Source organism: Antedon mediterranea, chromosome 1, assembly GCF_964355755.1.
Source record: "Antedon mediterranea chromosome 1, ecAntMedi1.1, whole genome shotgun sequence".
NCBI classification, from domain to species: domain Eukaryota; kingdom Metazoa; phylum Echinodermata; class Crinoidea; order Comatulida; family Antedonidae; genus Antedon; species Antedon mediterranea.
In genome coordinates this window covers 31,666,708-31,691,802 of record NC_092670.1, presented here as the reverse complement: position 1 = coordinate 31,691,802, position 25,095 = coordinate 31,666,708, and the positions used below count along the sequence as shown (strand labels likewise).

The following is a 25,095-nucleotide window of genomic DNA, read 5'->3' as shown; positions in this document are numbered from 1 at the left end:
TTTTTAATTAATTTAAGTATTAGTAGGTAATTAAATTAATTAGGGTAACATTTAGAGGTCAAATTTGCGTGTCAAAAGTGCGTCTTATATACCGAAATATACGGTAGGCCTACGTACACATACCAATTTAACTCAGCACCATTTTTATTCAAGTTTACACAGTGAAATTCTTTGGTTTAATGAAAAATATTTCCAGGAAAAAAATAAAAATCCCCAAAAAGATTGAACTGAACTGAACGTGATCTTGTGCGTTCCGAAAAGCCCGGCCGAAGCACGCGATTGGTCAGTCCATTTTTCATATTTATAACCATCATCTCTCAACAATCTCTCGATCTCACGCTCAGCAGTGACTTTGACATCGGACAATCTGTATATTCGATCGATTTAAACATAGTCAATAGAAGTAAAATGACCAAAAAATCTGCTATAATTGATAATTAATTGCACGATTTTGGAAGTGGGGCCTTTGTTTTTCAAGGGGGGTTCGCTGGTAAAAGGGGGGTTCGCGCAAAAGTGGGGTTCGCCCGAACCCCAAAAAAACCCCCTGGCTACGGGCCTGATCATTGTAAATTGTCAACAGACACTGTGCTACAGACAGTGTACCGTGTGTTAAAAGTACAGCATTTATAGCAGACAACAACGTGTATAACTTGCTATAGTTTTACAGATAGCACCTATGGACAGTAGCAGAATCGGGTGAGTAGGCAGTATTAGTGCTGCGATAAACACAATATACAGCATCTTCTTCATTATGTCGATATGTATGCCTATAAATTTCACAATATTTACGATAAATTATAGAAAAAATATTTGCTTCTCTATAAATGAGAATACCTGTAGGCCTACTCACTTTTAACTTTACAGATACATCACCGTATATGTAAATTTAGATTTTTCTCATCCCATCCGCCGGGGAAACGAAAACAGATAACTCGAAATAAGAGACCTCAACTGAAAATTATGGTGAAAGCGGTTTATAAAGGGGTCTCAGAGACCCCATCACAAATTCTGAACAGCACTTTATAATGTATATAAGTTCTACGTTTTAGCGGGAGTTTCTATTTCGGGTTTTCGAAAACAGAAAACGTATATTGAGAACCTGAAAAACTTAAATTGGGTTAAAAACCAATAGCATTTTCCCACTGTTTTTATTTTAAAAAAATAATTCAGGGTTGATTAAAATCTATGACATAATCAACTTTAACAAATTGAAAACTTCTAATAACGTTGTGCAAAAACTCTTTGATACTATATACGTCACTTATTATTGACAATTTAGCATTTAAGGCATAGCATGCAATGTAGTAAACAAATACGATGAAGATGTTAGATTACATTATAATTTATTAGTGGCCCAAGTTCTGTATACGAAACCCGTTCGGGAACTACAATTTAAAGGTAATAATAAGTGGCAAAACTATAGAAAATCATATAAGAATTGAACCATGGACCTTCGAATGTATAGGTCAATGATTATGTTACGTCAGGACAAAACAGTACGGTAAAGGTAAAAGAATAAATGTTTAAACCAATCGGTAAAATAAAAAACAGTAAAAAATGATTGCAATTATTGAATACTCACTGCTTCTTCAAAGAAAATGTTGCTGATGAGTTGAGCAAAATGTTACTACTGAAATAATTCATTAATAATTAATTACTTATATATCTTCTCATTACAATGAGGGCATTGTTATTTTATTTTATATTTAATATTACTGTTTGGATTAATTTAATGCCATGTGCAAATTACATGAATAATGGAATAGAAGAATATTGCATGTAATAATTTATTTCAGTTGTCGTGTACTGATAAAATAACCTAACCACGAAAAAGGCGTCTAAGTGCCATCCACGTGGCGGCTTGTGAAGATAATAATAATATCTAGTCAAGTCGACATAATATTCATGTTTTTGTCGACATAATATATTTAAATTACAGTTTTCAGGTAAAATATATATTTATTCGATCCAATTTTTGATCGATGTGGATAACTATTATGTGTTTGTCTATGGTGTACTTGCTACCCGAAATATAATATGAAACAAGAGAATATAAATTTCGATTTTCTGATGATGATATTGGTGAGGTAAAACGTAATTACAGTACGGATCTGCTCTCCGGTGTTTGCTGCTGAACTTCCTGAACTCATTGGAAATGATATTGATAATTAATAATACCATGCTAAATTCTTTTGATGAAAGTACACAACTGTTAGTTCAATTTGGACGTGGATTTTATATGGTATATTTCTGTTTTCATTGCGGTACAAAATCAGAATATGATAAAAAGTTACTTCTATATGATCCAATATAGTGTCAAGTTTGTAAGATGATATCGGTACTTACATTTCCAGAGAACTTGACTTCGCCTACTAACAGCAAGGCATAATCATAAGTGAATACGTTCTGGTGACGTAGCGGTGACGGTGACACGGTTGAAAGGAGCCATTGTGAAGTTTACCGCTTGGAGTTATCCAAGCGATGTGCGGGGGTCGGTATCTTTACGTTTTAGAATGTGCGATAGTTCATATGCTCCTTCATCTCTATTCATATTATTAGGGTGTAATCTTATATGTATCGCTTCTTTTATTTTTCTTGTGTTCCATTCAGTTTCTTTTGCTAAGATTTTGATGTTGTTCCAATTGGGTGTGTGACCAAGAGTCGCCATATGATCCGTGATAGCCGGGCTGTGAAACTTTTCTGACGCCGACTTTCTGCTTGATCTGGTTGAAACACCTTTGCATTGTTCTACAACTTCTGTTTTGTGTTCTTTAATCCTGGTCTCCAGCGCTCGTCCTGTTTCTCCAACATACATGCTATCGCAGTTATGACAGTTCACTTGATATACAACACCACACGTGTCTTCTTTTTTAATTTTGTCTTTTGGGTGTACTAACTGGTTTCTTAACTTGTTTTCAGGAATAAATTATGTGTTAATGTTATGTTCTTTTAGGCATCTTCGTATTCTTTCCGACATATTTGGGATATATGGAATTCCAATACTTTTTGTTTTTCTATGTTTTCATTCTTTTCTGCTTTGTCGTTCTGTTTTTTGTTTTTTAAATTTTTGTTAACACACCACTTGGGATATTCACATGTAGATAGAGCAGTTCTTATGATTTTAACTTCATTCTCTTGCTCTTTCTGCGTGGAAACAACACTCAATTTATGTTGTAATGGGTGACATGAATGAAAGTGTAAATATTGGTTGGTATGAGTAGGTTTTCTGTAAACTGATGAGTGAAATGGAGACGTCTAAGAAAGGTATAGTGTTATTAGTCATATGTTCTGTTGTGAAAGTAATGTTGTGTGTGGGATCAATTGAGTTAAGATGATAATTAAGGTTGTCAGCAGCTTCTTCTGGAACAACTGCTAACACGTCATCTACGTATCTTTTCCATATCAATGGCTTAATTTCTGTATTAGCTGTTTTGAGTGCTTCCTCTTCTAGCCATTCTAAAAACAGGTTTACCACAATAGGGCTCACTGGGCTTCCCATCGCAACACCTTCTATTTGTTTATAGAAGTATCCGTTGAAGCTGAAATAGGTGGTATTTATCAGAAGGGACAGAAATTCTAAAATGTCATCGACGGAGAGATTTGTACGTTCTTTTAAGTCATCAACATTTTCTAGTTTTATTCGTATGATTTTTAATGCTAATTCTGTGGGTGTCTTGGTGAATAGGGATACAACATCGTACGAGACAAATGTGTAGTTCTGTGGGACATTTAACGTCGCAAGTTTAACTTTACTAAGTCTTTGGAGTTCTTTACATGATGTATAGTGTTTCCAACTAGAGGCTCTAAAATATCGGCAAGGCTTTTTCCTAAGTCATAGTATATGGAGTTGATGCAGTCAACAATAAGACGAAGCGGTACATTCATTTTGTGTACTGTTGGAAGGCAGTAAATGCGTGGTGTTACTTCTGCTGTAGGGAATAATATTCTTTTTTGCTTTGGTGTTATTTTCTCTTCTTGTTTTAGTCTATTTAGGATGGCAACGAGTTTCCTTTTATACTTTTGTGTAGGATTATTGTGTAGTTTTTCATATACTGTTATATCATTCAGCATTGTGTTCGTTTTATCTTCGTATTCTTTCTTATCTAAAATTACAGTTGCTCTTCCTTTGTCGGCAGGCAATATTATTATGTCTTTATCTTCCTTTAGTGATTTCAAAGCTATTCGTTCATGTCTGTTAATGTTACTAGGTGGACGTTATTATTGACGTCATCTTCCCTCATATTATATCTTTTTCGACATTAGGAACTAGTTTAGCAGCTTGTAACGGAAAAATTCAAACCCTTTTCGAGTAGGGAGATCTCCAAGTTCTCTGGAAATGTAAGTACCGATATCATCTTACAAACTTGACACTATTATTGGATCATATAGAAGTAACTTTTTATCACATTACATTATCAGATCCAAATGAACTTATTTAATAAAATCAGAATATTTGTTTAAATTAAATAATTATTTAACAGACACTAGATTAATTAAAATTAAATGAATATAGTATATAAATAAATACAAATAATATAATAATTAAAACACATCAAATACAAAATAAATACAAATAAAAGATATCACTGAATAGCGATAGAAATTTTTGCCGCAATGAATGAAGCATATGTACGAAATAGGTCTATAATTATTTAGAATCCATCCATTATTTATTTATTTATCCATAATTTATAATCTGTTATTTTTAGCAGATGCTAGATAGTTATTAAATAAATATAGCATATAAATAAATACAAATAATAATTAAAACAAATAAAATACAAAAAAAGATGTCATTGAAAAGCAATATAACTTTTCGCCACACCTGGCCTTGAATTCGAATGAGGCCTATAATTATTTAGAATCCATCTATTATTTATAAACACGGCATCTTGTCGATTTTCTTTCAAGTTATAGTATTGCTAATGCTTTCTAGTGAGCTTTGTAGCGTTTAAATAAATACAAATCCTAATAATTAAATTAAATACAAATAAAAGACACTGTCACAGTCACTGAGAAGCAATAGAACTTTTTGCCACACCTGGCTTTTAAAATTCAATTCAATGAAACAAATGCTAATGTCCTACGGAAACTGTTGAATATTGTTATAAGTTGAATAGAAACAAAATGGATGAAATTTTTAGTGAAGTGAACTTGGCAAGATAATCTATCTCTTCATGTCGACATGTAAGCAATCGAACTTAGCAACAAAACGTTCTTAAAACTAGTTTAGACATTTGCCTCTCTGTTTTCTATTTATAGTTTGTTGAAGAAGTACGATGACAGGAGAACAATTGGCGGTGAAAAACGTTGGCTAAATCGATCCAAAGCGACATTTAGAAAAGCAAGTACTGATGACCGCAAATATTGTACAATGCTAAGAGTCTATGTTAAATACTGTAGTCTACAAATAACCGTTAAAAGGTAACTATATAAAATAGACTGTACAAAATAGAAGTAAGCTTTAAATTTCATTATGGTAGAATCAATCATCGTGTCTCCCAAAAAAGAAGGCAGTCATAGTTCCCTTCACACTGATCTGATGCGTTGGGTATTTACATAAACGCTACAGTATACAGTATACAGTATAATATACTACATGATTACTGTCTCCATCGAGTAAATATAAATAGTTTATTTAAATGAACTAATTGAAAAATGAAACAGAGAAGTTACAGTTCACCTGTAGTAAATCATCGTTCTCCATCATGCCGTCCTTTTACATATAGTAGCATTTTAAAGTTCTGTCTACACTATCAAACTAGTTAGACAAAAATTGTGCGATGTGCCCAAATATGGTAGCGATATATCTAAATATGGTAGTAATATGACATAATCATCATCATATGGGAACATCACATTTTTTTGTCAAATAAAATGTGATGGCTCTAGACAGAGCCTTGTACAAGTTAAATTTTTTTTTCACAGATTACTTTTTTAAACTTAACGGAAATATTTTTAATAAGTATGGCCTGGACACACGGGATTAATTCAGAGACCCTGGAAAATCTTATAAACGTACTACAAAAGAAAGCATTAGTTTTGGATCTTTGGTCTATGCATTCCATACGAGTACACGAGTTTTAGTTCAAATGAATTTAATGTGCAAACAGACCTTTAGGCCAATTAAACCTATGACTAGGTTCATATTCACACAATTCCATCTGAAACCCACTGAAAAGAATACAAACACGAACAAAAATATATGATAGTACAGTTATCATGCAATCGTATCCATTTATTACTTTTTATTTTTTAGGTGAAATTCACTGAATATTTGTAAAAATCATGAACTACAATCTAATTTTATATTCATGTTCTAATAATTATTCTGTGGAAGTTTGCAAACATAACCTTGTACAGCGTTACATTGTTTATCATCCCATATCGTCTGTAAACCACTTCGGTTCCATACTGTAACGCAGTCTTGGTTGCCACTATGATTGTCAGGTTGATTTCGATCCCAGTTTGTATAAGTTGCCAACTGATTAGTGTCGCTCCATCTCCATGTACCCTCGTATCTTGCATCGGTCAAACCAATCCAGTAGGTGGCATACGGTTCACGTGTTACCAATCCGTCAGTAGCTGAATTCCAAAGTCTTGAAACAAATTCGTTTTCTTCCTTACTCCGAATGGACACAAGATGTCCCTTTGCAATCCTTTGATTAAAAAGGTAATTTTACTTTATTTGTAGACATTAATACAAATTAAACCTTATTCCGTTTGGACTTCGATCATCATCCTGAAAATGGTCCATTAAAGATCGAAACGTTGAATCAGGACTTTCCTACTGTATTTAAAGTATGTTTATACTATTTTATTAAACATTAATATTCACTTTTTTTTTGTCTTGTGTGAGTTTACGTTTATATAAATTCTCAGTTAGGAATATATTGTATACAGTAGATATGTACATTTGTGACAATTAAAGTAAGTGTTTAAAGTAGTTAAAATACAGGTATATTTACATAATAAGATTCTTGAATTAAGTATTAAACATATTTGTTTTCATTTAAAACTTTAGATACGATGTTAATTAAAATGTAAAAATGAAAGATGGCGGTAAAATAAATACATTAATATTCACTAGTCAAAATTGAGCAAAGCTTTGTATTCATCCACCTTATTTATAAGATTGAATTTAAGAACAACTATGTAATTGTTAAAAAGTAAAGTATAATAATAAAGAACTTCAAAAATAACTGAGATTATTGGTGTTTTGTGACACTCACGAGCAAAGTTATTTCCATTGATAAAGTATATTTATAAATAAATATTAAATCATGTATTATTAGTCTATTTCCATCTAAAGTTGCGTCCAAGATATTACCATTTTAAACAAAATTATTTAAGAAGCCTTTGTTGGTCGAGGCATAATTGTAGGCCTGATTTTATCGAAATAATTTTGTTATACTAACCAGGTTGTGAAACTTTGGCATTTGTTCTCAGCTGCTGTCCAAGTTAATGTTTCCGCAAAGATTCGGTAGCAATTGCCTAGGTAAGGAACCCAAAAGATAGGACATGGTTGACATGACTCTGCAGTAGGCAGTGCTGCAGCGATGAGCAGAAACATAGCAACAATCGTTACCTTCATTTTAAGTTTGTGAAAGCCTATACATAAAAAAAAAATCCAGATATAATTATTTGATAAGCAAACATAGAGCCTATACTACTCATTCTTTATTTTTTATTTTATTTTTTTTTTTATTTTATTCAATTTCCAGGTAACATACAAAAATCATAAACAAGGCACGGCATCATTCAACAAAACAGAACAAAAGTACTATCAGCACCTGCGGGTAACCAAAAGTGGATCAGTTCAAAAGAACTGCACTGTCGAGTGGCTTTCCCAACTAATAGTATGAAAAACGCAATAGACATAAAAACACAGTGATAGTCTAGATGAATTCGATATCAGTAATACATTTTTTCAAATCCCTTCTAAACCCCCCAAAGTTAAACAGGACTTTGTTACGAACTTCATGCGGGATACATTCCCATATTCGAGGGAAATTAACAAACAGGGAGTATTTAAATGCATTAGTTCTAGCATACATGTGTTTAAAGGTGAGGGACTCTGGATACCGAGAATTAATTGTAAGGTATTCAAATATATCAAAATCAATTAAATTATGCAAACACTTAACTACAAAAATTATACTATGAAATTTCATTCTTTGAACCATATCTGGTAAATTTAGAATCTTAAGCCTGTCAGTGAAATCGCCTTCAACACACAATTTAGTAACCCGTCTTAATGACTTGTTAATAGCTATATTATGTTGTTTTTGATGTGGATCCCACACAGGAGCACCATATTCAATAACAGGTCGACATAGTGCATTAAAAAGTCGTAGTAAAATTTCGGTGTCATTGAAACCTACAAACCGTTTGATAAACCCAAGCATTCTCATAGATTTCATCGATACATCATTAACGTGAGCAGACCATGTTAAATCACGTGAGAAGTTAATACCAAGATATTTATGTGAATTAACAGCTTCAACGGGATTGGATTCGATTGTATAAATAAAATGAGGGATATAATTACGTTTCCTAGTTATGTGCATGACTTTACACTTCTTTGCATTTAATTTCATTTTATTATCCTCACACCATTTGGAAATTTTACAAAGATCCTGTTGTAAGGTAAGTGCATCATGACGACTGAATACAGGTTTATAAATTACTGTATCGTCTGCATACTGCTTCATAACAGAAGAGGTATTTAGAGGTAGGTCATAAACAAAGAGATTAAATAGAAGCGGGCCTAACACGGATCCCTGAGGAACACCCGAGCCCACTCTATCCCAATCAGAATGCTCCTTATTAAGAACAACACGTTGGAATCTGTCACTGAGAAAGGAGTGAAGACACTTTAGGAGAGATCCACATACTCCCATGTTGTGCAGTTTCTTGATTACTAAATCATGGGGAACACGGTCAAAGGCCTTCTCCCAATCAAGGAATATTGCATCAATTACATGAGGTTGTCTAACATCCATTGTTTGTGACCAATCATGATATAACGCTGAGGCCTGTGTAATACACGATCTACCTGGATAAAACCCGTGTTGCGTGGGACTTATAAATCCAAAAAATTGAAGATGAAAAAGAATGTTATCTGCTATAATACGTTCAAAAACCTTACCTATAATAGAACATAGCGATATGGGTCGATAATTATTAACATCGTTCCGATTACCTGACTTAAAAATAGGAGTGACATTCGCGAGTTTCCAATCTTTTGGTACAAAGCCATCCGTTAAGAACTTGTTAAACATTTTGCACAACACTGGGGCAATAATTGGAGCTGACATGGATAACATTTTAGGTGTAATCCCGTCTGGTCCAGGGGATTTGTTGGGTTTCAATGACAATAGAGCCTCGAAAATAGTTTTTTCAGTAATATTAATGTTATTAAGGGGAACAATATCTGGGTGAACACAATTACAGATCTCATGGTTAACATTGAAATTACGATTAGGTTCGTTAAAGTTTGACGCAAAGAATGTGGAAAATGCATTTACCGCATCAATATCGGAAACCAAGGGTATACCGTTAAAAACAAAGTTTTTGACTTGTCCAGTCTTACGCCTAGTCTTAACATAACTAAAAAAACGTTTGGAGTCACCATTTACACAGGCGGCACTTAATTTCCTAATATATTGTATATGAGCTTTTTTTGTTAGGTTTCTTAATTTATTACTAAACTTTCTATATTTGTCCATCTTACTTGGGTTATGAAGATGACGATAAGCCTCTTTTAGCATTCGTTTCTTTTTACGAGCCATGATAACCATTTCTTGAGTTATCCAAGCTGGCCTGTTTCTTTTTTTACTTTTGACTTTAGGGATACAATCGTTGATAGTGGCGAGAAAGAGGTCTTTAAAATTTTCCCACATTTCCTCACAGTTTGATTATTCCAGGCACAGTCCCCAATGAACCGCCCCCAACGTTGTAAAAAGATCGTCATGGTCACATTTACTATATTGATAATAATATCTATCTACAGGTTTAACTTTACTGCATCTAGCGTTAATATTAAAATAAACCCCAAGGTGGTCACTTGTACTGAGACCGGGATGACTTCTGAAATTACATACAATGTCAGGGTTATTGCACAAGACCAGATCAATAATGCTACTTTTGGTGTTAGATACACGAGTAAAAAAATCAACAAATTGTATAGTATCAAGTGGAGCAATAATTTCTTTAAATTTCTTATAAACTAAGGGACTATCAACACCGTAATCATAATTAAAATCACCAGTTAAAATTATACCACAGTACTTATGTAAAATAGATAGGATAAAATCAACGACATCGTGGAATTGATTGAGCCAATCGTCATTTGAACTCGGTGGCCTATAAACAGCACATATTAAAACGTTAAAATTGTTATTTACAGTTATTTCAATAATTTTGACCTCAATGTTAGTAGGAAAGTCAACAATAGAGGATTTAAATGCGTTCTTCAAAGCTAATAGAACACCACCACCGTGTCTTGAACGGTCTTTTCTGTACACAACGAATGAGTCTGGAAACAGTTCCGTACTATCAATAGAGGAGTCCAGCCACGTTTCTGTGACAATCAAGATGTCCAATTCATCAATTGCGATACGCGCATGGAATTCTTCGATCTTATTCACCACACTTCTGGCGTTAAATAAAGCAACTTGAATAAGGTTAGTTTCAAAGATGGAAGAATCAGTTGATGTATTGCTGGATGCAAGTGACAATATACTGTTGTTGATCAATGAGTTATTAAAGCAACATGTATTAATTTTCAGGTTTTAGGCAAAATAGAATATTGCATTCAACACTCAAAACATAAAATTGGAGTGATGTTGGATTAAAGAAGGTGAAAATAAATAAAATTGTTAAAAATGTTGAAAAATGTGAAAAATAATTAAAAAAACAAAAAAAAAACAGTTACATTGATAGATGTTAAAAATTGCTGAAAATGTTGAAAAATTTGTAAAAACCTTTATTTTGCATCCAAGTATTAATATCTACTGTCAAAATAACGAAAAACTATGAATATGAGTTAGTGTTTACCGACCGACCAACCGACCGAAATTGCTGAAAATGTTAACAATTGTTGAAACAATGTTAAAAACATTTATATTTGCCTATAAGTATTAATATCCACTGTCAAAATTACGATAAAAATATTAATTTAAGTTATTGTTTACCGAAATTTAATGTTTACCGACCGACCGACATAGTGATAGAATCTAACTTGAAATTTATGAGTACCAAATTTTATAATCATGAAGTATGTTATACTGTAGAACACTACGTTATGTAAATACCCAACGCATCAGTATGACTATTTCTTTTTCATACTTTACATTATCAAAGGTTATCAAAAGTTTATAAACAAAACTAAAAATCTAAAATGTCTGTGTTTGAAAATAATATTTCTTCAAAACTACGTAAGTTGTCAGAATGTTGCCTGGTCAATGCTGTTATGAACTTAACACCGGAATTATGCCTGAATAATAAAAAAACAAGGCCAACAGCCATTAAGTCGCGTGCTACAATGCATAGTGATACCGGAACGACAGACAGACCGACAGACCGACAGACAGACCGACAGACAGACCGACAGACCGACAGACAGACCGACCCACCGACATAGTGAACTATACAGAGATAGAGTATAAATTTAAAAATATAGATATAAGGAAGAAAAGCAAAGAGATTATGGAGCAGCTGTACCAGAATATACAACACTAAGTACAGCCGCTCCATAATCTCTTTGCTTTTCTTCTTTATATCTATATTTTTAAATTTATACTAACAAATATCTTTTTATTAATATTATAATAATAATAATATATCAAAAAAAATGTATTAAATAATATTTATCGCATAATAGGCCTAAGCAATCTACGATAATTTAATTAATTGATATAACAAATTTATTAAATACATAACATCATTTGAATAAAAAGAACAAATCACATATCTACACATAATCATAACATCGTATACTCTATCTCTAACAATTTATTCAATCTTCTATCGACTAAAGCCGAAGTATAGTCGTTATCTCGGGACCGTTCTATGGCCACCACCAGGTAAGGCTTCTATGAATGGATGTACTGGTTGGGAGCAGGAACGCTAGTAGACCAGACCAAACCCAGTACCGTTTTGATTACGATCAATCGGGAAATTACCTCACGACGTTATATCTATATTTTTAAATTTATATACTAACATATATCTTTTTATTAATATAATAATAATAATATATCAAACATGTATTAAATAATATTTATCGCATAATATGCAATCTACGACAATTGAATTAATATTGATATAACACATTTATTATAACATCATTTGAATAAAAAGAACAAATCACATATCTACACATAATCATAACATCGTATACTCTATCTCTAACAATTCATTCAATCTTCTATCGGCTAAAGCCGAAGTATAGTCGTTATCTCGGGACCATTCTATGGCCACCACCAGGTAGGCTTACTCCATCAAAGCTTCTATGAATGGATGTACTGGTTGGGAGCAGAAAACTAGTAGACCATACCCAGTACCGTTTTGATTACGATCAATCAGGAAATTACCTCACAACGTTATATAGGCCTAGGTGCCGACATAGGACTCTAGTTGGACTGTACCATCAAGTCATTTCTCGCATTCAAAATCTACACTTTTGCACTAACAAACTTTTCCTATTTCTACATCCTAAACTACTTTTTATTTTTCTACCATATACCTTCTATATTTTCATCCTTTATCTGTTATACGATATAAACAACATTACACTCGTACATCGTAACGCGAGCATTTCATTCTATACGCATACGCACTTTATCGAACATAATTTTAAACCAAACCTAATCATACATCATACAACGATAAGACATCAACCGCTTCAGTTCAAAACCAGTTATTAAGGTAAACTTTTTAAATTTAAATTAATTTTTGTTTCTATCCACTCTACCATATTCATATAAAGATATTGTGGAACCACGTCAGGTCAAGTTCAATATTGAATATCGAAACGTGGCAGGCTGAAGGCGCTTGACCTTTGACAAGATCGCCTAAATTTTTAATATAATATTAACTTTACAATACTTAGTGTTGTATATTCTGGTACAGCCGCTCCATAATCTCTTTGCTTTTCTTCCTTATATCTATATTTTTAATTTAAACTAACAAATATCTTTTTATTAATATAATAATAATAATATATCAAACATTTATTAAATAATTATTTATCGCATAATATGCAATCTACGATAATTGAATTAATTGATATAACAAATTTATTAAATACATAACATCATTTGAATAAAAAGAACAAATCACATATCTACACATAATCATAACATCGTATACTGCTCTATCTCTAACAATTCATTCAATCTTCTATCGACTAAAGCCGAAGTATAGTCGTTATCTAGGGACCGTTCTATGGCCACCACCAGGTAGGCTTACTTCATCAAAGCTTCTATGAATGGATGTACTGGTTGGGAGCAGAAAAACTAGTAGACCATACCCAGTACCGTTTTGATTACGATCAATCGGGAAATTACCTCACAACGTTATATAGGCCTAGGTGCCGACATAGGACTCTAGTTGGACTGTACCATCAAGTCATTTCTCGCATTCAAAATCTACACTTTTGCACTAACAAACTTTTCCTATTTCTACATCCTAAACTACTTTTTATTTTTCTACCATACCTTCTATATTTTCATCCTTTATCTGTTATACGATATAAACAACATTACACGCGTACATCGTAACGCGAGCATTTCATTCTATACGCATACGCACTTTATCGAACATAATTTTAAACCAAACCTAATCATACATCATACAACGATAAGACATCAACCGATTCAGCTCAAAACCAGTTATTAAGGTACACTTTTTAAATTTAAATTAATTTTTGTTTCTATCCACTCTACCATATTCATAATATAAAGATATTGTGGAACCACGTCAGGTGAAGTTCAATATTGAATATCGAAACGTGGCAGGCTGAAGGCGCTTGACCTTTGACAAGATCGCCTAAATTTTTAATATAATATTAACTTTACAATACTTAGTGTTGTATATTCTGGTACAGCCGCTCCATAATCTCTTTGCTTTTCTTCCTTATATCTATATTTTTAATTTAAACTAACAAATATCTTTTTATTAATATAATAATAATAATATATCAAACATTTATTAAATAATATTTATCGCATAATATGCAATCTACGATAATTGAATTAATTGATATAACAAATTTATTAAATACATAACATCATTTGAATAAAAAGAACAAATCACATATCTACACATAATCATAACATCGTATACTCTATCTCTAACAATTCATTCAATCTTCTATCGACTAAAGCCGAAGTATAGTCGTTATCTCGGGACCGTTCTATGGCCACCACCAGGTAGGCTTACCTCATCAAAGCTTCTATGAATGGATGTACTGGTTGGGAGCAGAAAAACTAGTAGACCATACCCAGTACCGTTTTGATTACGATCAATCGGGAAATTACCTCACAACGTTATATAGGCCTAGGTGCCGACATATGACTCTAGTTGGACTGTACCATCAAGTCATTTCTCGCATTCAAAATCTACACTTTTGCACTAACAAACTTTTCCTATTTCTACATCCTAAACTACTTTTTATTTTTCTACCATTTATACCTTCTATATTTTCATCCTTTATCTGTTATACGATATAAACAACATTACACGCGTACATCGTAACGCGAGCATTTCATTCTATACGCATACGCACTTTATCGAACATAATTTTAAACCAAACCTAATCATACATCATACAACGATAAGACATCAACCGATTCAGTTCAAAACCAGTTATTAAGGTAAACTTTTTAAATTTAATGATTATGCATACAGAGTAGCCAAACAAGCGCGTTGCATTATGAGATATGTTTTGATTGAAAACTTTGACTGGAAGTCAAAGTTATTTTTGGAACAAAAAAACATCTGTATTTCGGTTAAAATATTTTTTTCCCGACTAATTTTTGGTGAAAGTTAATAACTATTATGATACTTCAAAATGACCCCCTTTTTTTCAAATAAATTAAACTAATTTGGAATTAGTCAAAGGGACAATACATCTTTAAATTGGGTTAAAAACCAATTAAATTTTTTCAGTGTTTTTATTTAAAAAAAAAGGATTCAGGCTTGATTAAAATCTATGACATAATCAACTTTAACAAATTATATATAATATGTATTATTGACAAGCATTGACGAGCATTTAAGACATAGCAATGGATTAAAAAAATACGATGAAGATATTAGATTAAATTATAACTTACTAGTAGTTCTGTATACGAAACCCGTTTGGGTCAATTGTGAACTACAATTTAAAGGTAATAAGTGAAAAAACTGTAGAAAATCATACAAGAATTGAACCATGAACTTTCGAATGTATAGGTCCATGATTATGTTACGTCAGTACAAAACAGTACGGTAAAAGTAAAATACATGTTTAAAATAATCGGTAAAATTAAAAACAATAAAAAATGATTGCAATTATAGAATACTCACTGTTTCTTCAAGAAAATGTTGCTGATGAGTTTAAGCTAAATGTTTCTAATGAAATTAATCAGTAATGAATTACTTATATATCTTATCATTGGAGGTCATTGTTAATCTCTTTAGGGGTGAGGTGTGTATTAGCCGCATGCCCATTACATAATGGATTAGCACTGTATTGCATGCAATAATTTAGTTCGAGTGTTGTGTACTGATAAAATAACCTAGCCCCGGAAAAGGCAGGGTAGGTACCAAGAAATCGAATTTAGCAAGAATACGTTCTTAACATTATTTTAGAAATTTTTCACTCTTTTTTATTTGAGTTTGTTGAAGAAGAAGAATTGGTGGAGTGAAAACGTTTACAAACTGGATCCAAAGCGACATTTAGAAGATGGAGCAACCTATATTGAACATTTATACCAAGTATCAAATGTTTTTGAATACGAAAAATATTTGTTATCGATGTTTTTTGTATATGTTTTAAGCAGAATTCTATCCATAACCCTAATTTTTAATGTTCAATGTGATATTTATTGAAGTGCTTTGAATACGTTGATGAAATTTGGAGGTATGAAACTTTGTTTGGAGTAGAATCAGCTTCCAGCATGAAATGTTAAAAATATGTTTATATTACTCATTAATTAATAATAATTATTAATAAATTAATAAAAAACTAGAGAGGGCGCTTTTCGACAAGGAAATGAATGTTTTTTTATGTGTGTTATTTTTCCGCTCGAGTTCATTCAATGTACTTTAATATACACTGTTACATACTGTTTTATTGGGAAGTAATTATTTTTGTGTGAATCTTCTTGGGGTTGTTTGAAAGCCTATTCGCTTCTTTTCTTCAGAAAACATCTAATTTAGGTCTTAAAGTCACAAAAATACACCTCACATCACCAACCTCAAACACACCAGATTCTACCAACACACACTTCATCTCCTGAACTAACATAGTACAGTATAAGTCAAATTAAATGTTTTAAATTTTTTTATTGAAATCAATCTTCTGCAAAAAATATTATAATAGTAACAATAACAGAAAGGTTGATAGGTATTTTAATATTTTTTAAACGTAAAAAGGTAAAAAAAAACCGAAATAAATGTTTATATATACATTATAAATGAAATAAAATAACTACTATTTTAGTAATGCATACACAAGTACAGAATATCAGAAATCAATTAATTATGTGTCTAAATATGGCATTATTAGGCTAATTTGCTTTGAGAAAAACATTAATGCCATTGGCCTATACAAAAAATCAATGCAATTAGACAAAATAGTTACATAAACAATTAATACTAATATTGGTAGGCATAAAATAATAGTGTATATACACTTTCCTTAAATATAAACAGTATAGGGCCTTACCATTTTATTTAATACATAATATATGAACTATATTACACAAAAGAAATATAAATGAATTTATAAGGACATGATGATTATCAAAAATAGTCAATATAATTTAATATTATATTCATTTTATTATATTATATCATAGAGATTTTCAAAAACATAGTTTGGTAACATTTAGTTTCTGTTTCAGACCTTTAATATTTGGAAATAACCTATAATAATTATAAAACATTCTTCTTTTCAATGCCATTATGCGGTTAAAAACAAGTACAGCAGCATGCATGTAGATACAAATACACCTATATATTGTGAGAACACAATTTCAATAATTTCTTTGTTAGTTAGTTATCAACCTAGGGGTTAAATTATTAGGAAAACTTTGGTTTATTTTTAAAATAAATTATGTGTACAGAAATTCGTTCTTCTAGCCTCAGATCATTCCTGAAGTTAGACATAAATCACCCAAATTAGTTTTAAGTAATGGATATTAGATGAAGTACAGTACAAATACATGTTTCAGGAGGATACTTTATGTTAAAGGTGATAATTAGTTTAAATGTTACCCCAATGAAATTTATTCAATTACCAGGTTGAAGTAGTATGGTGGAAACACTACTATATGTACTCATGTAGAACACAGTCAGTTCTACCAAGGTTAGAGGTGGGTGCCAAAATTTGAGATAAGTGGAAACATGACTTTTTCAATAGTAAATTCATTACCAGCATTATAAATAACATTTTAAAAAGATGAGAATGCAAGTAAATATTAGATTCATAGTCTTCATTATGCACAATGATTTTCTACTATCACATATTAAAATATAAAACAATCATATAGCCTTTAATGAATTTATATGGAGGTCTATCCAAATAAATTTAAATAAAAGGGTCGTAATATGTCTTCGTCTCCAGTTCGTGGAAAATGAAAAAAAAAATATTCAAAATATCCTGCCAGTTTGCGTTCAGTACAACCTGCTTAGTTTTTAATACGAATACTGCTTTCTATACACATAACTTTGATTTCTGCAAAAAAAAAATCTCTGTAATAATGTACTTTTTAATTACTGTAATAATCTAGGCGTAGATTATGTTGACCGGGCCAGTGAGAGGACGATCGACTGTACAGTACTACCATAAGTCCTTTAGGTGGATACAACTAATTATTTCTTGTCTACAAAGTGTACAGTAGTATGCTAATAGTACTATTATTAGATTAGGTAGTTGGAGTAGTTTGGAGAGATACATCTATTTATAAGAGAGGACTTTATATTTACAGATATAATACCAATAGGTACCATGTATTGGGATGCAATTCAACAGTTATGAATAAAACAACCCAACCCAGATTTGAACCCAGCTATCAATAAAGCTATAAACAGAATAGACCATTATTGTAGCCGGAATTTAGAGTAGACCTACTCGAGGCCTAGTAAGATTACCTAGAAGAATACAGGTCAACCCGTACCAATTCCAACTCGTACCCAAATTTTGGTTTACTCGTACCCAAAATGTTGGCTCACTCGCACGTTCATCAATAGACTTGCCCCAAGTCTGTATTTATTGTCTTTTTTTTAATTTATTTGTTTTTATTTCGACCGCGATTTTTGTCTGAAAATACAGACTTGTGAAACACGTATATAAATCGATTTGCAGACCGCAAACATCCGATAAGAATGACGTATGTTATCATACCGTATTTGGCTATATGGGGCGGGCGGTATGTAAATATGGATTTCGAATCAACCAATGACCATTTTGTTTAAAAATGAAAAAAGATCGAGTACGTACGTACAGTGCTGAATGTACGATCGAGACAGAACATATGTTGAAATATAAAATCGTGTTGCCAAGTTGTTTTGTTTATTAATTGTTTGCCTAGGCCTCCTTCGTAGGGCTACTCAACTCGTACGTATGACCTGCCAAATAAAACGCCAATAAGGTACATACCACCACCGACAGGCACACAACAGGGCTACACCACCACCACACATAACAGGACAGGGTCTGGATGGGAACTGAATCAAATTATCTCCGCATAATAAATGATCCATTCAATGTTTGATTTGGCAGAGAAGCTAGCCTATCATATCAGACGATGGGAAAAATCCCATCAAATGTTTACCAGACTACTTGGCATATAAAATCATTTCTAGTCTTCAGAAACTTTCATCAATGTACCCAAGTACACATTGTCTAAAGGGTAACATAGCGCATGCGCATCGTCTTAGATGTTGAGTCTTTGGAATTCTGAAATATGAATATTAAAACTGCGTACGAATGAGTAGCCAATGGCATGCGGATTAAACTAGTCAACTGGATAATTTATGCACCAAGAATTCTTGGTGTCAAACCACATGACTTGTGCGTGTTGCCCCCCCAGACCAGGTATATAAAATATACCAAATTGGCCTGTTGAGAATTCTCAAATATTACCGCAGTACGCCTGTACGACGAAGCCTACCGGTATGGGATAGGCTGATTTCCTTGTTAACTTAAGGGGTCATTTAATTACTGAAATATGATTGGTAGTAAACGAAATTTACTGGAATCCTATTGGATGGTAAGGTGGTAGTAGGACCATGTCCATCCCATTGCAGTAATAAAGTTGAGCCACCTGCGACCATTACAATGTCCTACCATGCTAATGTAGGAGTGGGGAAATGTTATGCTTACTACTGTTTCTTTAAATAATTTAGTACAATTATTAAGAATAAAGAATACACTTAACAATATACAACAAATAACATTAATGTACGATCCAGTTTACCACTGTTCTCAACTATAGTCATTTTGGTATACTTGAGCACATTGATAAAGAATAGGATAAACTTAACAATATACAACAAATAACATTAATGTACGATCCCGTTTAACACTGTTCTCAACTATAGCCATTTTTTTCCAAGAAATCGAATTTAGGGAGGATATTTTGAATATTTATTTTTCATTTTCCACGAACTGGAGACGAAGACATATTACGACCCTTTTATTTAAATTTATTTGGATAGACCTCCATATAAATTCATTAAAGGCTATTATTATGATTGTTTTATATTTTAATATGTGATAGTAGAAAATCATTGTGCATAATGAAGACTATGAATCTAATATTTACTTGCATTCTCATCTTTTTAAAATGTTATTTATAATGCTGGTAATGAATTTACTATTGAAAAAGTCATGTTTCCACTTATCTCAAATTTTGGCACCCACCTCTAACCTTGGTAGAACTGACTGTGTTCTACATGAGTACATATAGTAGTGTTTCCACCATACTACTTCAACCTGGTAATTGAATAAATTTCATTGGGGTAACATTTAAACTAATTATCACCTTTAACATAAAGTATCCTCCTGAAACATGTATTTGTACTGTACTTCATCTAATATCCATTACTTAAAACTAATTTGGGTGATTTATGTCTAACTTCAGGAATGATCTGAGGCTAGAAGAACGAATTTCTGTACACATAATTTATTTTAAAAATAAACCAAAGTTTTCCTAATAATTTAACCCCTAGGTTGATAACTAACTAACAAAGAAATTATTGAAATTGTGTTCTCACAATATATAGGTGTATTTGTATCTACATGCATGCTGCTGTACTTGTTTTTAACCGCATAATGGCATTGAAAAGAAGAATGTTTTATAATTATTATAGGTTATTTCCAAATATTAAAGGTCTGAAACAGAAACTAAATGTTACCAAACTATGTTTTTGAAAATCTCTATGATATAATATAATAAAATGAATATAATATTAAATTATATTGACTATTTTTGATAATCATCATGTCCTTATAAATTCATTTATATTTCTTTTGTGTAATATAGTTCATATATTATGTATTAAATAAAATGGTAAGGCCCTATACTGTTTATATTTAAGGAAAGTGTATATACACTATTATTTTATGCCTACCAATATTAGTATTAATTGTTTATGTAACTATTTTGTCTAATTGCATTGATTTTTTGTATAGGCCAATGGCATTAATGTTTTTCTCAAAGCAAATTAGCCTAATAATGCCATATTTAGACACATAATTAATTGATTTCTGATATTCTGTACTTGTGTATGCATTACTAAAATAGTAGTTATTTTATTTCATTTATAATGTATATATAAACATTTATTTCGGTTTTTTTTTACCTTTTTACGTTTAAAAAATATTAAAATACCTATCAACCTTTCTGTTATTGTTACTATTATAATATTTTTTGCAGAAGATTGATTTCAATAAAAAAATTTAAAACATTTAATTTGACTTATACTGTACTATGTTAGTTCAGGAGATGAAGTGTGTGTTGGTAGAATCTGGTGTGTTTGAGGTTGGTGATGTGAGGTGTATTTTTGTGACTTTAAGACCTAAATTAGATGTTTTCTGAAGAAAAGAAGCGAATAGGCTTTCAAACAACCCCAAGAAGATTCACACAAAAATAATTACTTCCCAATAAAATAGTATGTAACAGTGTATATTAAAGTACATTGAATGAACTCGAGCGGAAAAATAACACACATAAAAAAACATTCATTTCCTTGTCGAAAAGCGCCCTCTCTAGTTTTTTATTAATTTATTAATAATTATTATTAATTAATGAGTAATATAAACATATTTTTAACATTTCATGCTGGAAGCTGATTCTACTCCAAACAAAGTTTCATACCTCCAAATTTCATCAACGTATTCAAAGCACTTCAATAAATATCACATTGAACATTAAAAATTAGGGTTATGGATAGAATTCTGCTTAAAACATATACAAAAAACATCGATAACAAATATTTTTCGTATTCAAAAACATTTGATACTTGGTATAAATGTTCAATATAGGTTGCTCCATCTTCTAAATGTCGCTTTGGATCCAGTTTGTAAACGTTTTCACTCCACCAATTCTTCTTCTTCAACAAACTCAAATAAAAAAGAGTGAAAAATTTCTAAAATAATGTTAAGAACGTATTCTTGCTAAATTCGATTTCTTGGTACCTACCCTGCCTTTTCCGGGGCTAGGTTATTTTATCAGTACACAACACTCGAACTAAATTATTGCATGCAATACAGTGCTAATCCATTATGTAATGGGCATGCGGCTAATACACACCTCACCCCTAAAGAGATTAACAATGACCTCCAATGATAAGATATATAAGTAATTCATTACTGATTAATTTCATTAGAAACATTTAGCTTAAACTCATCAGCAACATTTTCTTGAAGAAACAGTGAGTATTCTATAATTGCAATCATTTTTTATTGTTTTTAATTTTACCGATTATTTTAAACATGTATTTTACTTTTACCGTACTGTTTTGTACTGACGTAACATAATCATGGACCTATACATTCGAAAGTTCATGGTTCAATTCTTGTATGATTTTCTACAGTTTTTTCACTTATTACCTTTAAATTGTAGTTCACAATTGACCCAAACGGGTTTCGTATACAGAACTACTAGTAAGTTATAATTTAATCTAATATCTTCATCGTATTTTTTTAATCCATTGCTATGTCTTAAATGCTCGTCAATGCTTGTCAATAATACATATTATATATAATTTGTTAAAGTTGATTATGTCATAGATTTTAATCAAGCCTGAATCCTTTTTTTTTAAATAAAAACACTGAAAAAATTTAATTGGTTTTTAACCCAATTTAAAGATGTATTGTCCCTTTGACTAATTCCAAATTAGTTTAATTTATTTGAAAAAAAGGGGGTCATTTTGAAGTATCATAATAGTTATTAACTTTCACCAAAAATTAGTCGGGAAAAAAATATTTTAACCGAAATACAGATGTTTTTTTGTTCCAAAAATAACTTTGACTTCCAGTCAAAGTTTTCAATCAAAACATATCTCATAATGCAACGCGCTTGTTTGGCTACTCTGTATGCATAATCATTAAATTTAAAAAGTTTACCTTAATAACTGGTTTTGAACTGAATCGGTTGATGTCTTATCGTTGTATGATGTATGATTAGGTTTGGTTTAAAATTATGTTCGATAAAGTGCGTATGCGTATAGAATGAAATGCTCGCGTTACGATGTACGCGTGTAATGTTGTTTATATCGTATAACAGATAAAGGATGAAAATATAGAAGGTATAAATGGTAGAAAAATAAAAAGTAGTTTAGGATGTAGAAATAGGAAAAGTTTGTTAGTGCAAAAGTGTAGATTTTGAATGCGAGAAATGACTTGATGGTACAGTACAACTAGAGTCATATGTCGGCACCTAGGCCTATATAACGTTGTGAGGTAATTTCCCGATTGATCGTAATCAAAACGGTACTGGGTATGGTCTACTAGTTTTTCTGCTCCCAACCAGTACATCCATTCATAGAAGCTTTGATGAGGTAAGCCTACCTGGTGGTGGCCATAGAACGGTCCCGAGATAACGACTATACTTCGGCTTTAGTCGATAGAAGATTGAATGAATTGTTAGAGATAGAGTATACGATGTTATGATTATGTGTAGATATGTGATTTGTTCTTTTTATTCAAATGATGTTATGTATTTAATAAATTTGTTATATCAATTAATTCAATTATCGTAGATTGCATATTATGCGATAAATATTATTTAATAAATGTTTGATATATTATTATTATTATATTAATAAAAAGATATTTGTTAGTTTAAATTAAAAATATAGATATAAGGAAGAAAAGCAAAGAGATTATGGAGCGGCTGTACCAGAATATACAACACTAAGTATTGTAAAGTTAATATTATATTAAAAATTTAGGCGATCTTGTCAAAGGTCAAGCGCCTTCAGCCTGCCACGTTTCGATATTCAATATTGAACTTCACCTGACGTGGTTCCACAATATCTTTATATTATGAATATGGTAGAGTGGATAGAAACAAAAATTAATTTAAATTTAAAAAGTGTACCTTAATAACTGGTTTTGAGCTGAATCGGTTGATGTCTTATCGTTGTATGATGTATGATTAGGTTTGGTTTAAAATTATGTTCGATAAAGTGCGTATGCGTATAGAATGAAATGCTCGCGTTACGATGTACGCGTGTAATGTTGTTTATATCGTATAACAGATAAAGGATGAAAATATAGAAGGTATGGTAGAAAAATAAAAAGTAGTTTAGGATGTAGAAATAGGAAAAGTTTGTTAGTGCAAAAGTGTAGATTTTGAATGCGAGAAATGACTTGATGGTACAGTCCAACTAGAGTCCTATGTCGGCACCTAGGCCTATATAACGTTGTGAGGTAATTTCCCGATTGATCGTAATCAAAACGGTACTGGGTATGGTCTACTAGTTTTTCTGCTCCCAACCAGTACATCCATTCATAGAAGCTTTGATGAAGTAAGCCTACCTGGTGGTGGCCATAGAACGGTCCCTAGATAACGACTATACTTCGGCTTTAGTCGATAGAAGATTGAATGAATTGTTAGAGATAGAGCAGTATACGATGTTATGATTATGTGTAGATATGTGATTTGTTCTTTTTATTCAAATGATGTTATGTATCTATATATAAATTTACGTAAGGGCAAAATTCGGTAAATCGCGCCTTACTTTTAGAATTTTTACTCGATGGTATGTAAAGTTGGTTCGTACTTTCGGTACTGATTTTAACCACCTGATTTAACCCTGTTTACTAATTAAATTAAATTAGATAATTAGTTATTGACGATTAAAACGAATTTAGGTTCAACGATTTGCCCCAGATAGGGGTGTTTTCCGATCGTGGTATACACTGTCTAATGGATGTCCATCTTGAAAAATACCGGCCACAAAAATGCGAGGAGGCTTCGCATTTTCCTATCTCCTCCTACGATAATTGTTTCTAATAGCTGAAAACCGGTTGAACAGCTCGAGTACAGTATCATAATGTTGAAGACAGGCCCATTTTCTTAAAAAAATACTATTTTGATAGATTTAATATACGTTTATGCAAATGTATTGATTTGCGATGAATGGAACATTCCAATCTCTGTGTCGTTCCACAAGTGTCTATTCCCTCAGGCGTCGTAAAGGCAAGTACTGTATACTCATAACAGAAATTCGATCCATTTTGTTTTTCAATCTGTGCTGCAGAGGTTGGATATAATTTTTTTTTAAACGGATAATGAGCTAGCGTTTTCAGTCGCCGTAATTTAATATTTATTACCGATTAAATCGAATTTATGATTTGCCCCGAATAGA

General features: G+C 31.8%; 1 protein-coding gene across 1 annotated transcript; it reads right to left on the bottom strand.

The window, feature by feature from the left end:
* Positions 1-6,242: 6,242 nt before the first annotated feature.
* Positions 6,243-12,759, bottom strand: LOC140049096 (echinoidin-like). Its single transcript, XM_072093925.1, has 3 exons — positions 12,752-12,759; positions 7,419-7,611; positions 6,243-6,659 (listed from the first exon to the last, which is right to left on the bottom strand). Exons 2-3 carry the CDS (start codon positions 7,592-7,594, stop codon positions 6,320-6,322), a joined length of 516 nt encoding a protein of 171 aa, XP_071950026.1. The 5' UTR covers positions 7,595-7,611; positions 12,752-12,759; the 3' UTR covers positions 6,243-6,319.
* Positions 12,760-25,095: the final 12,336 nt, after the last annotated feature.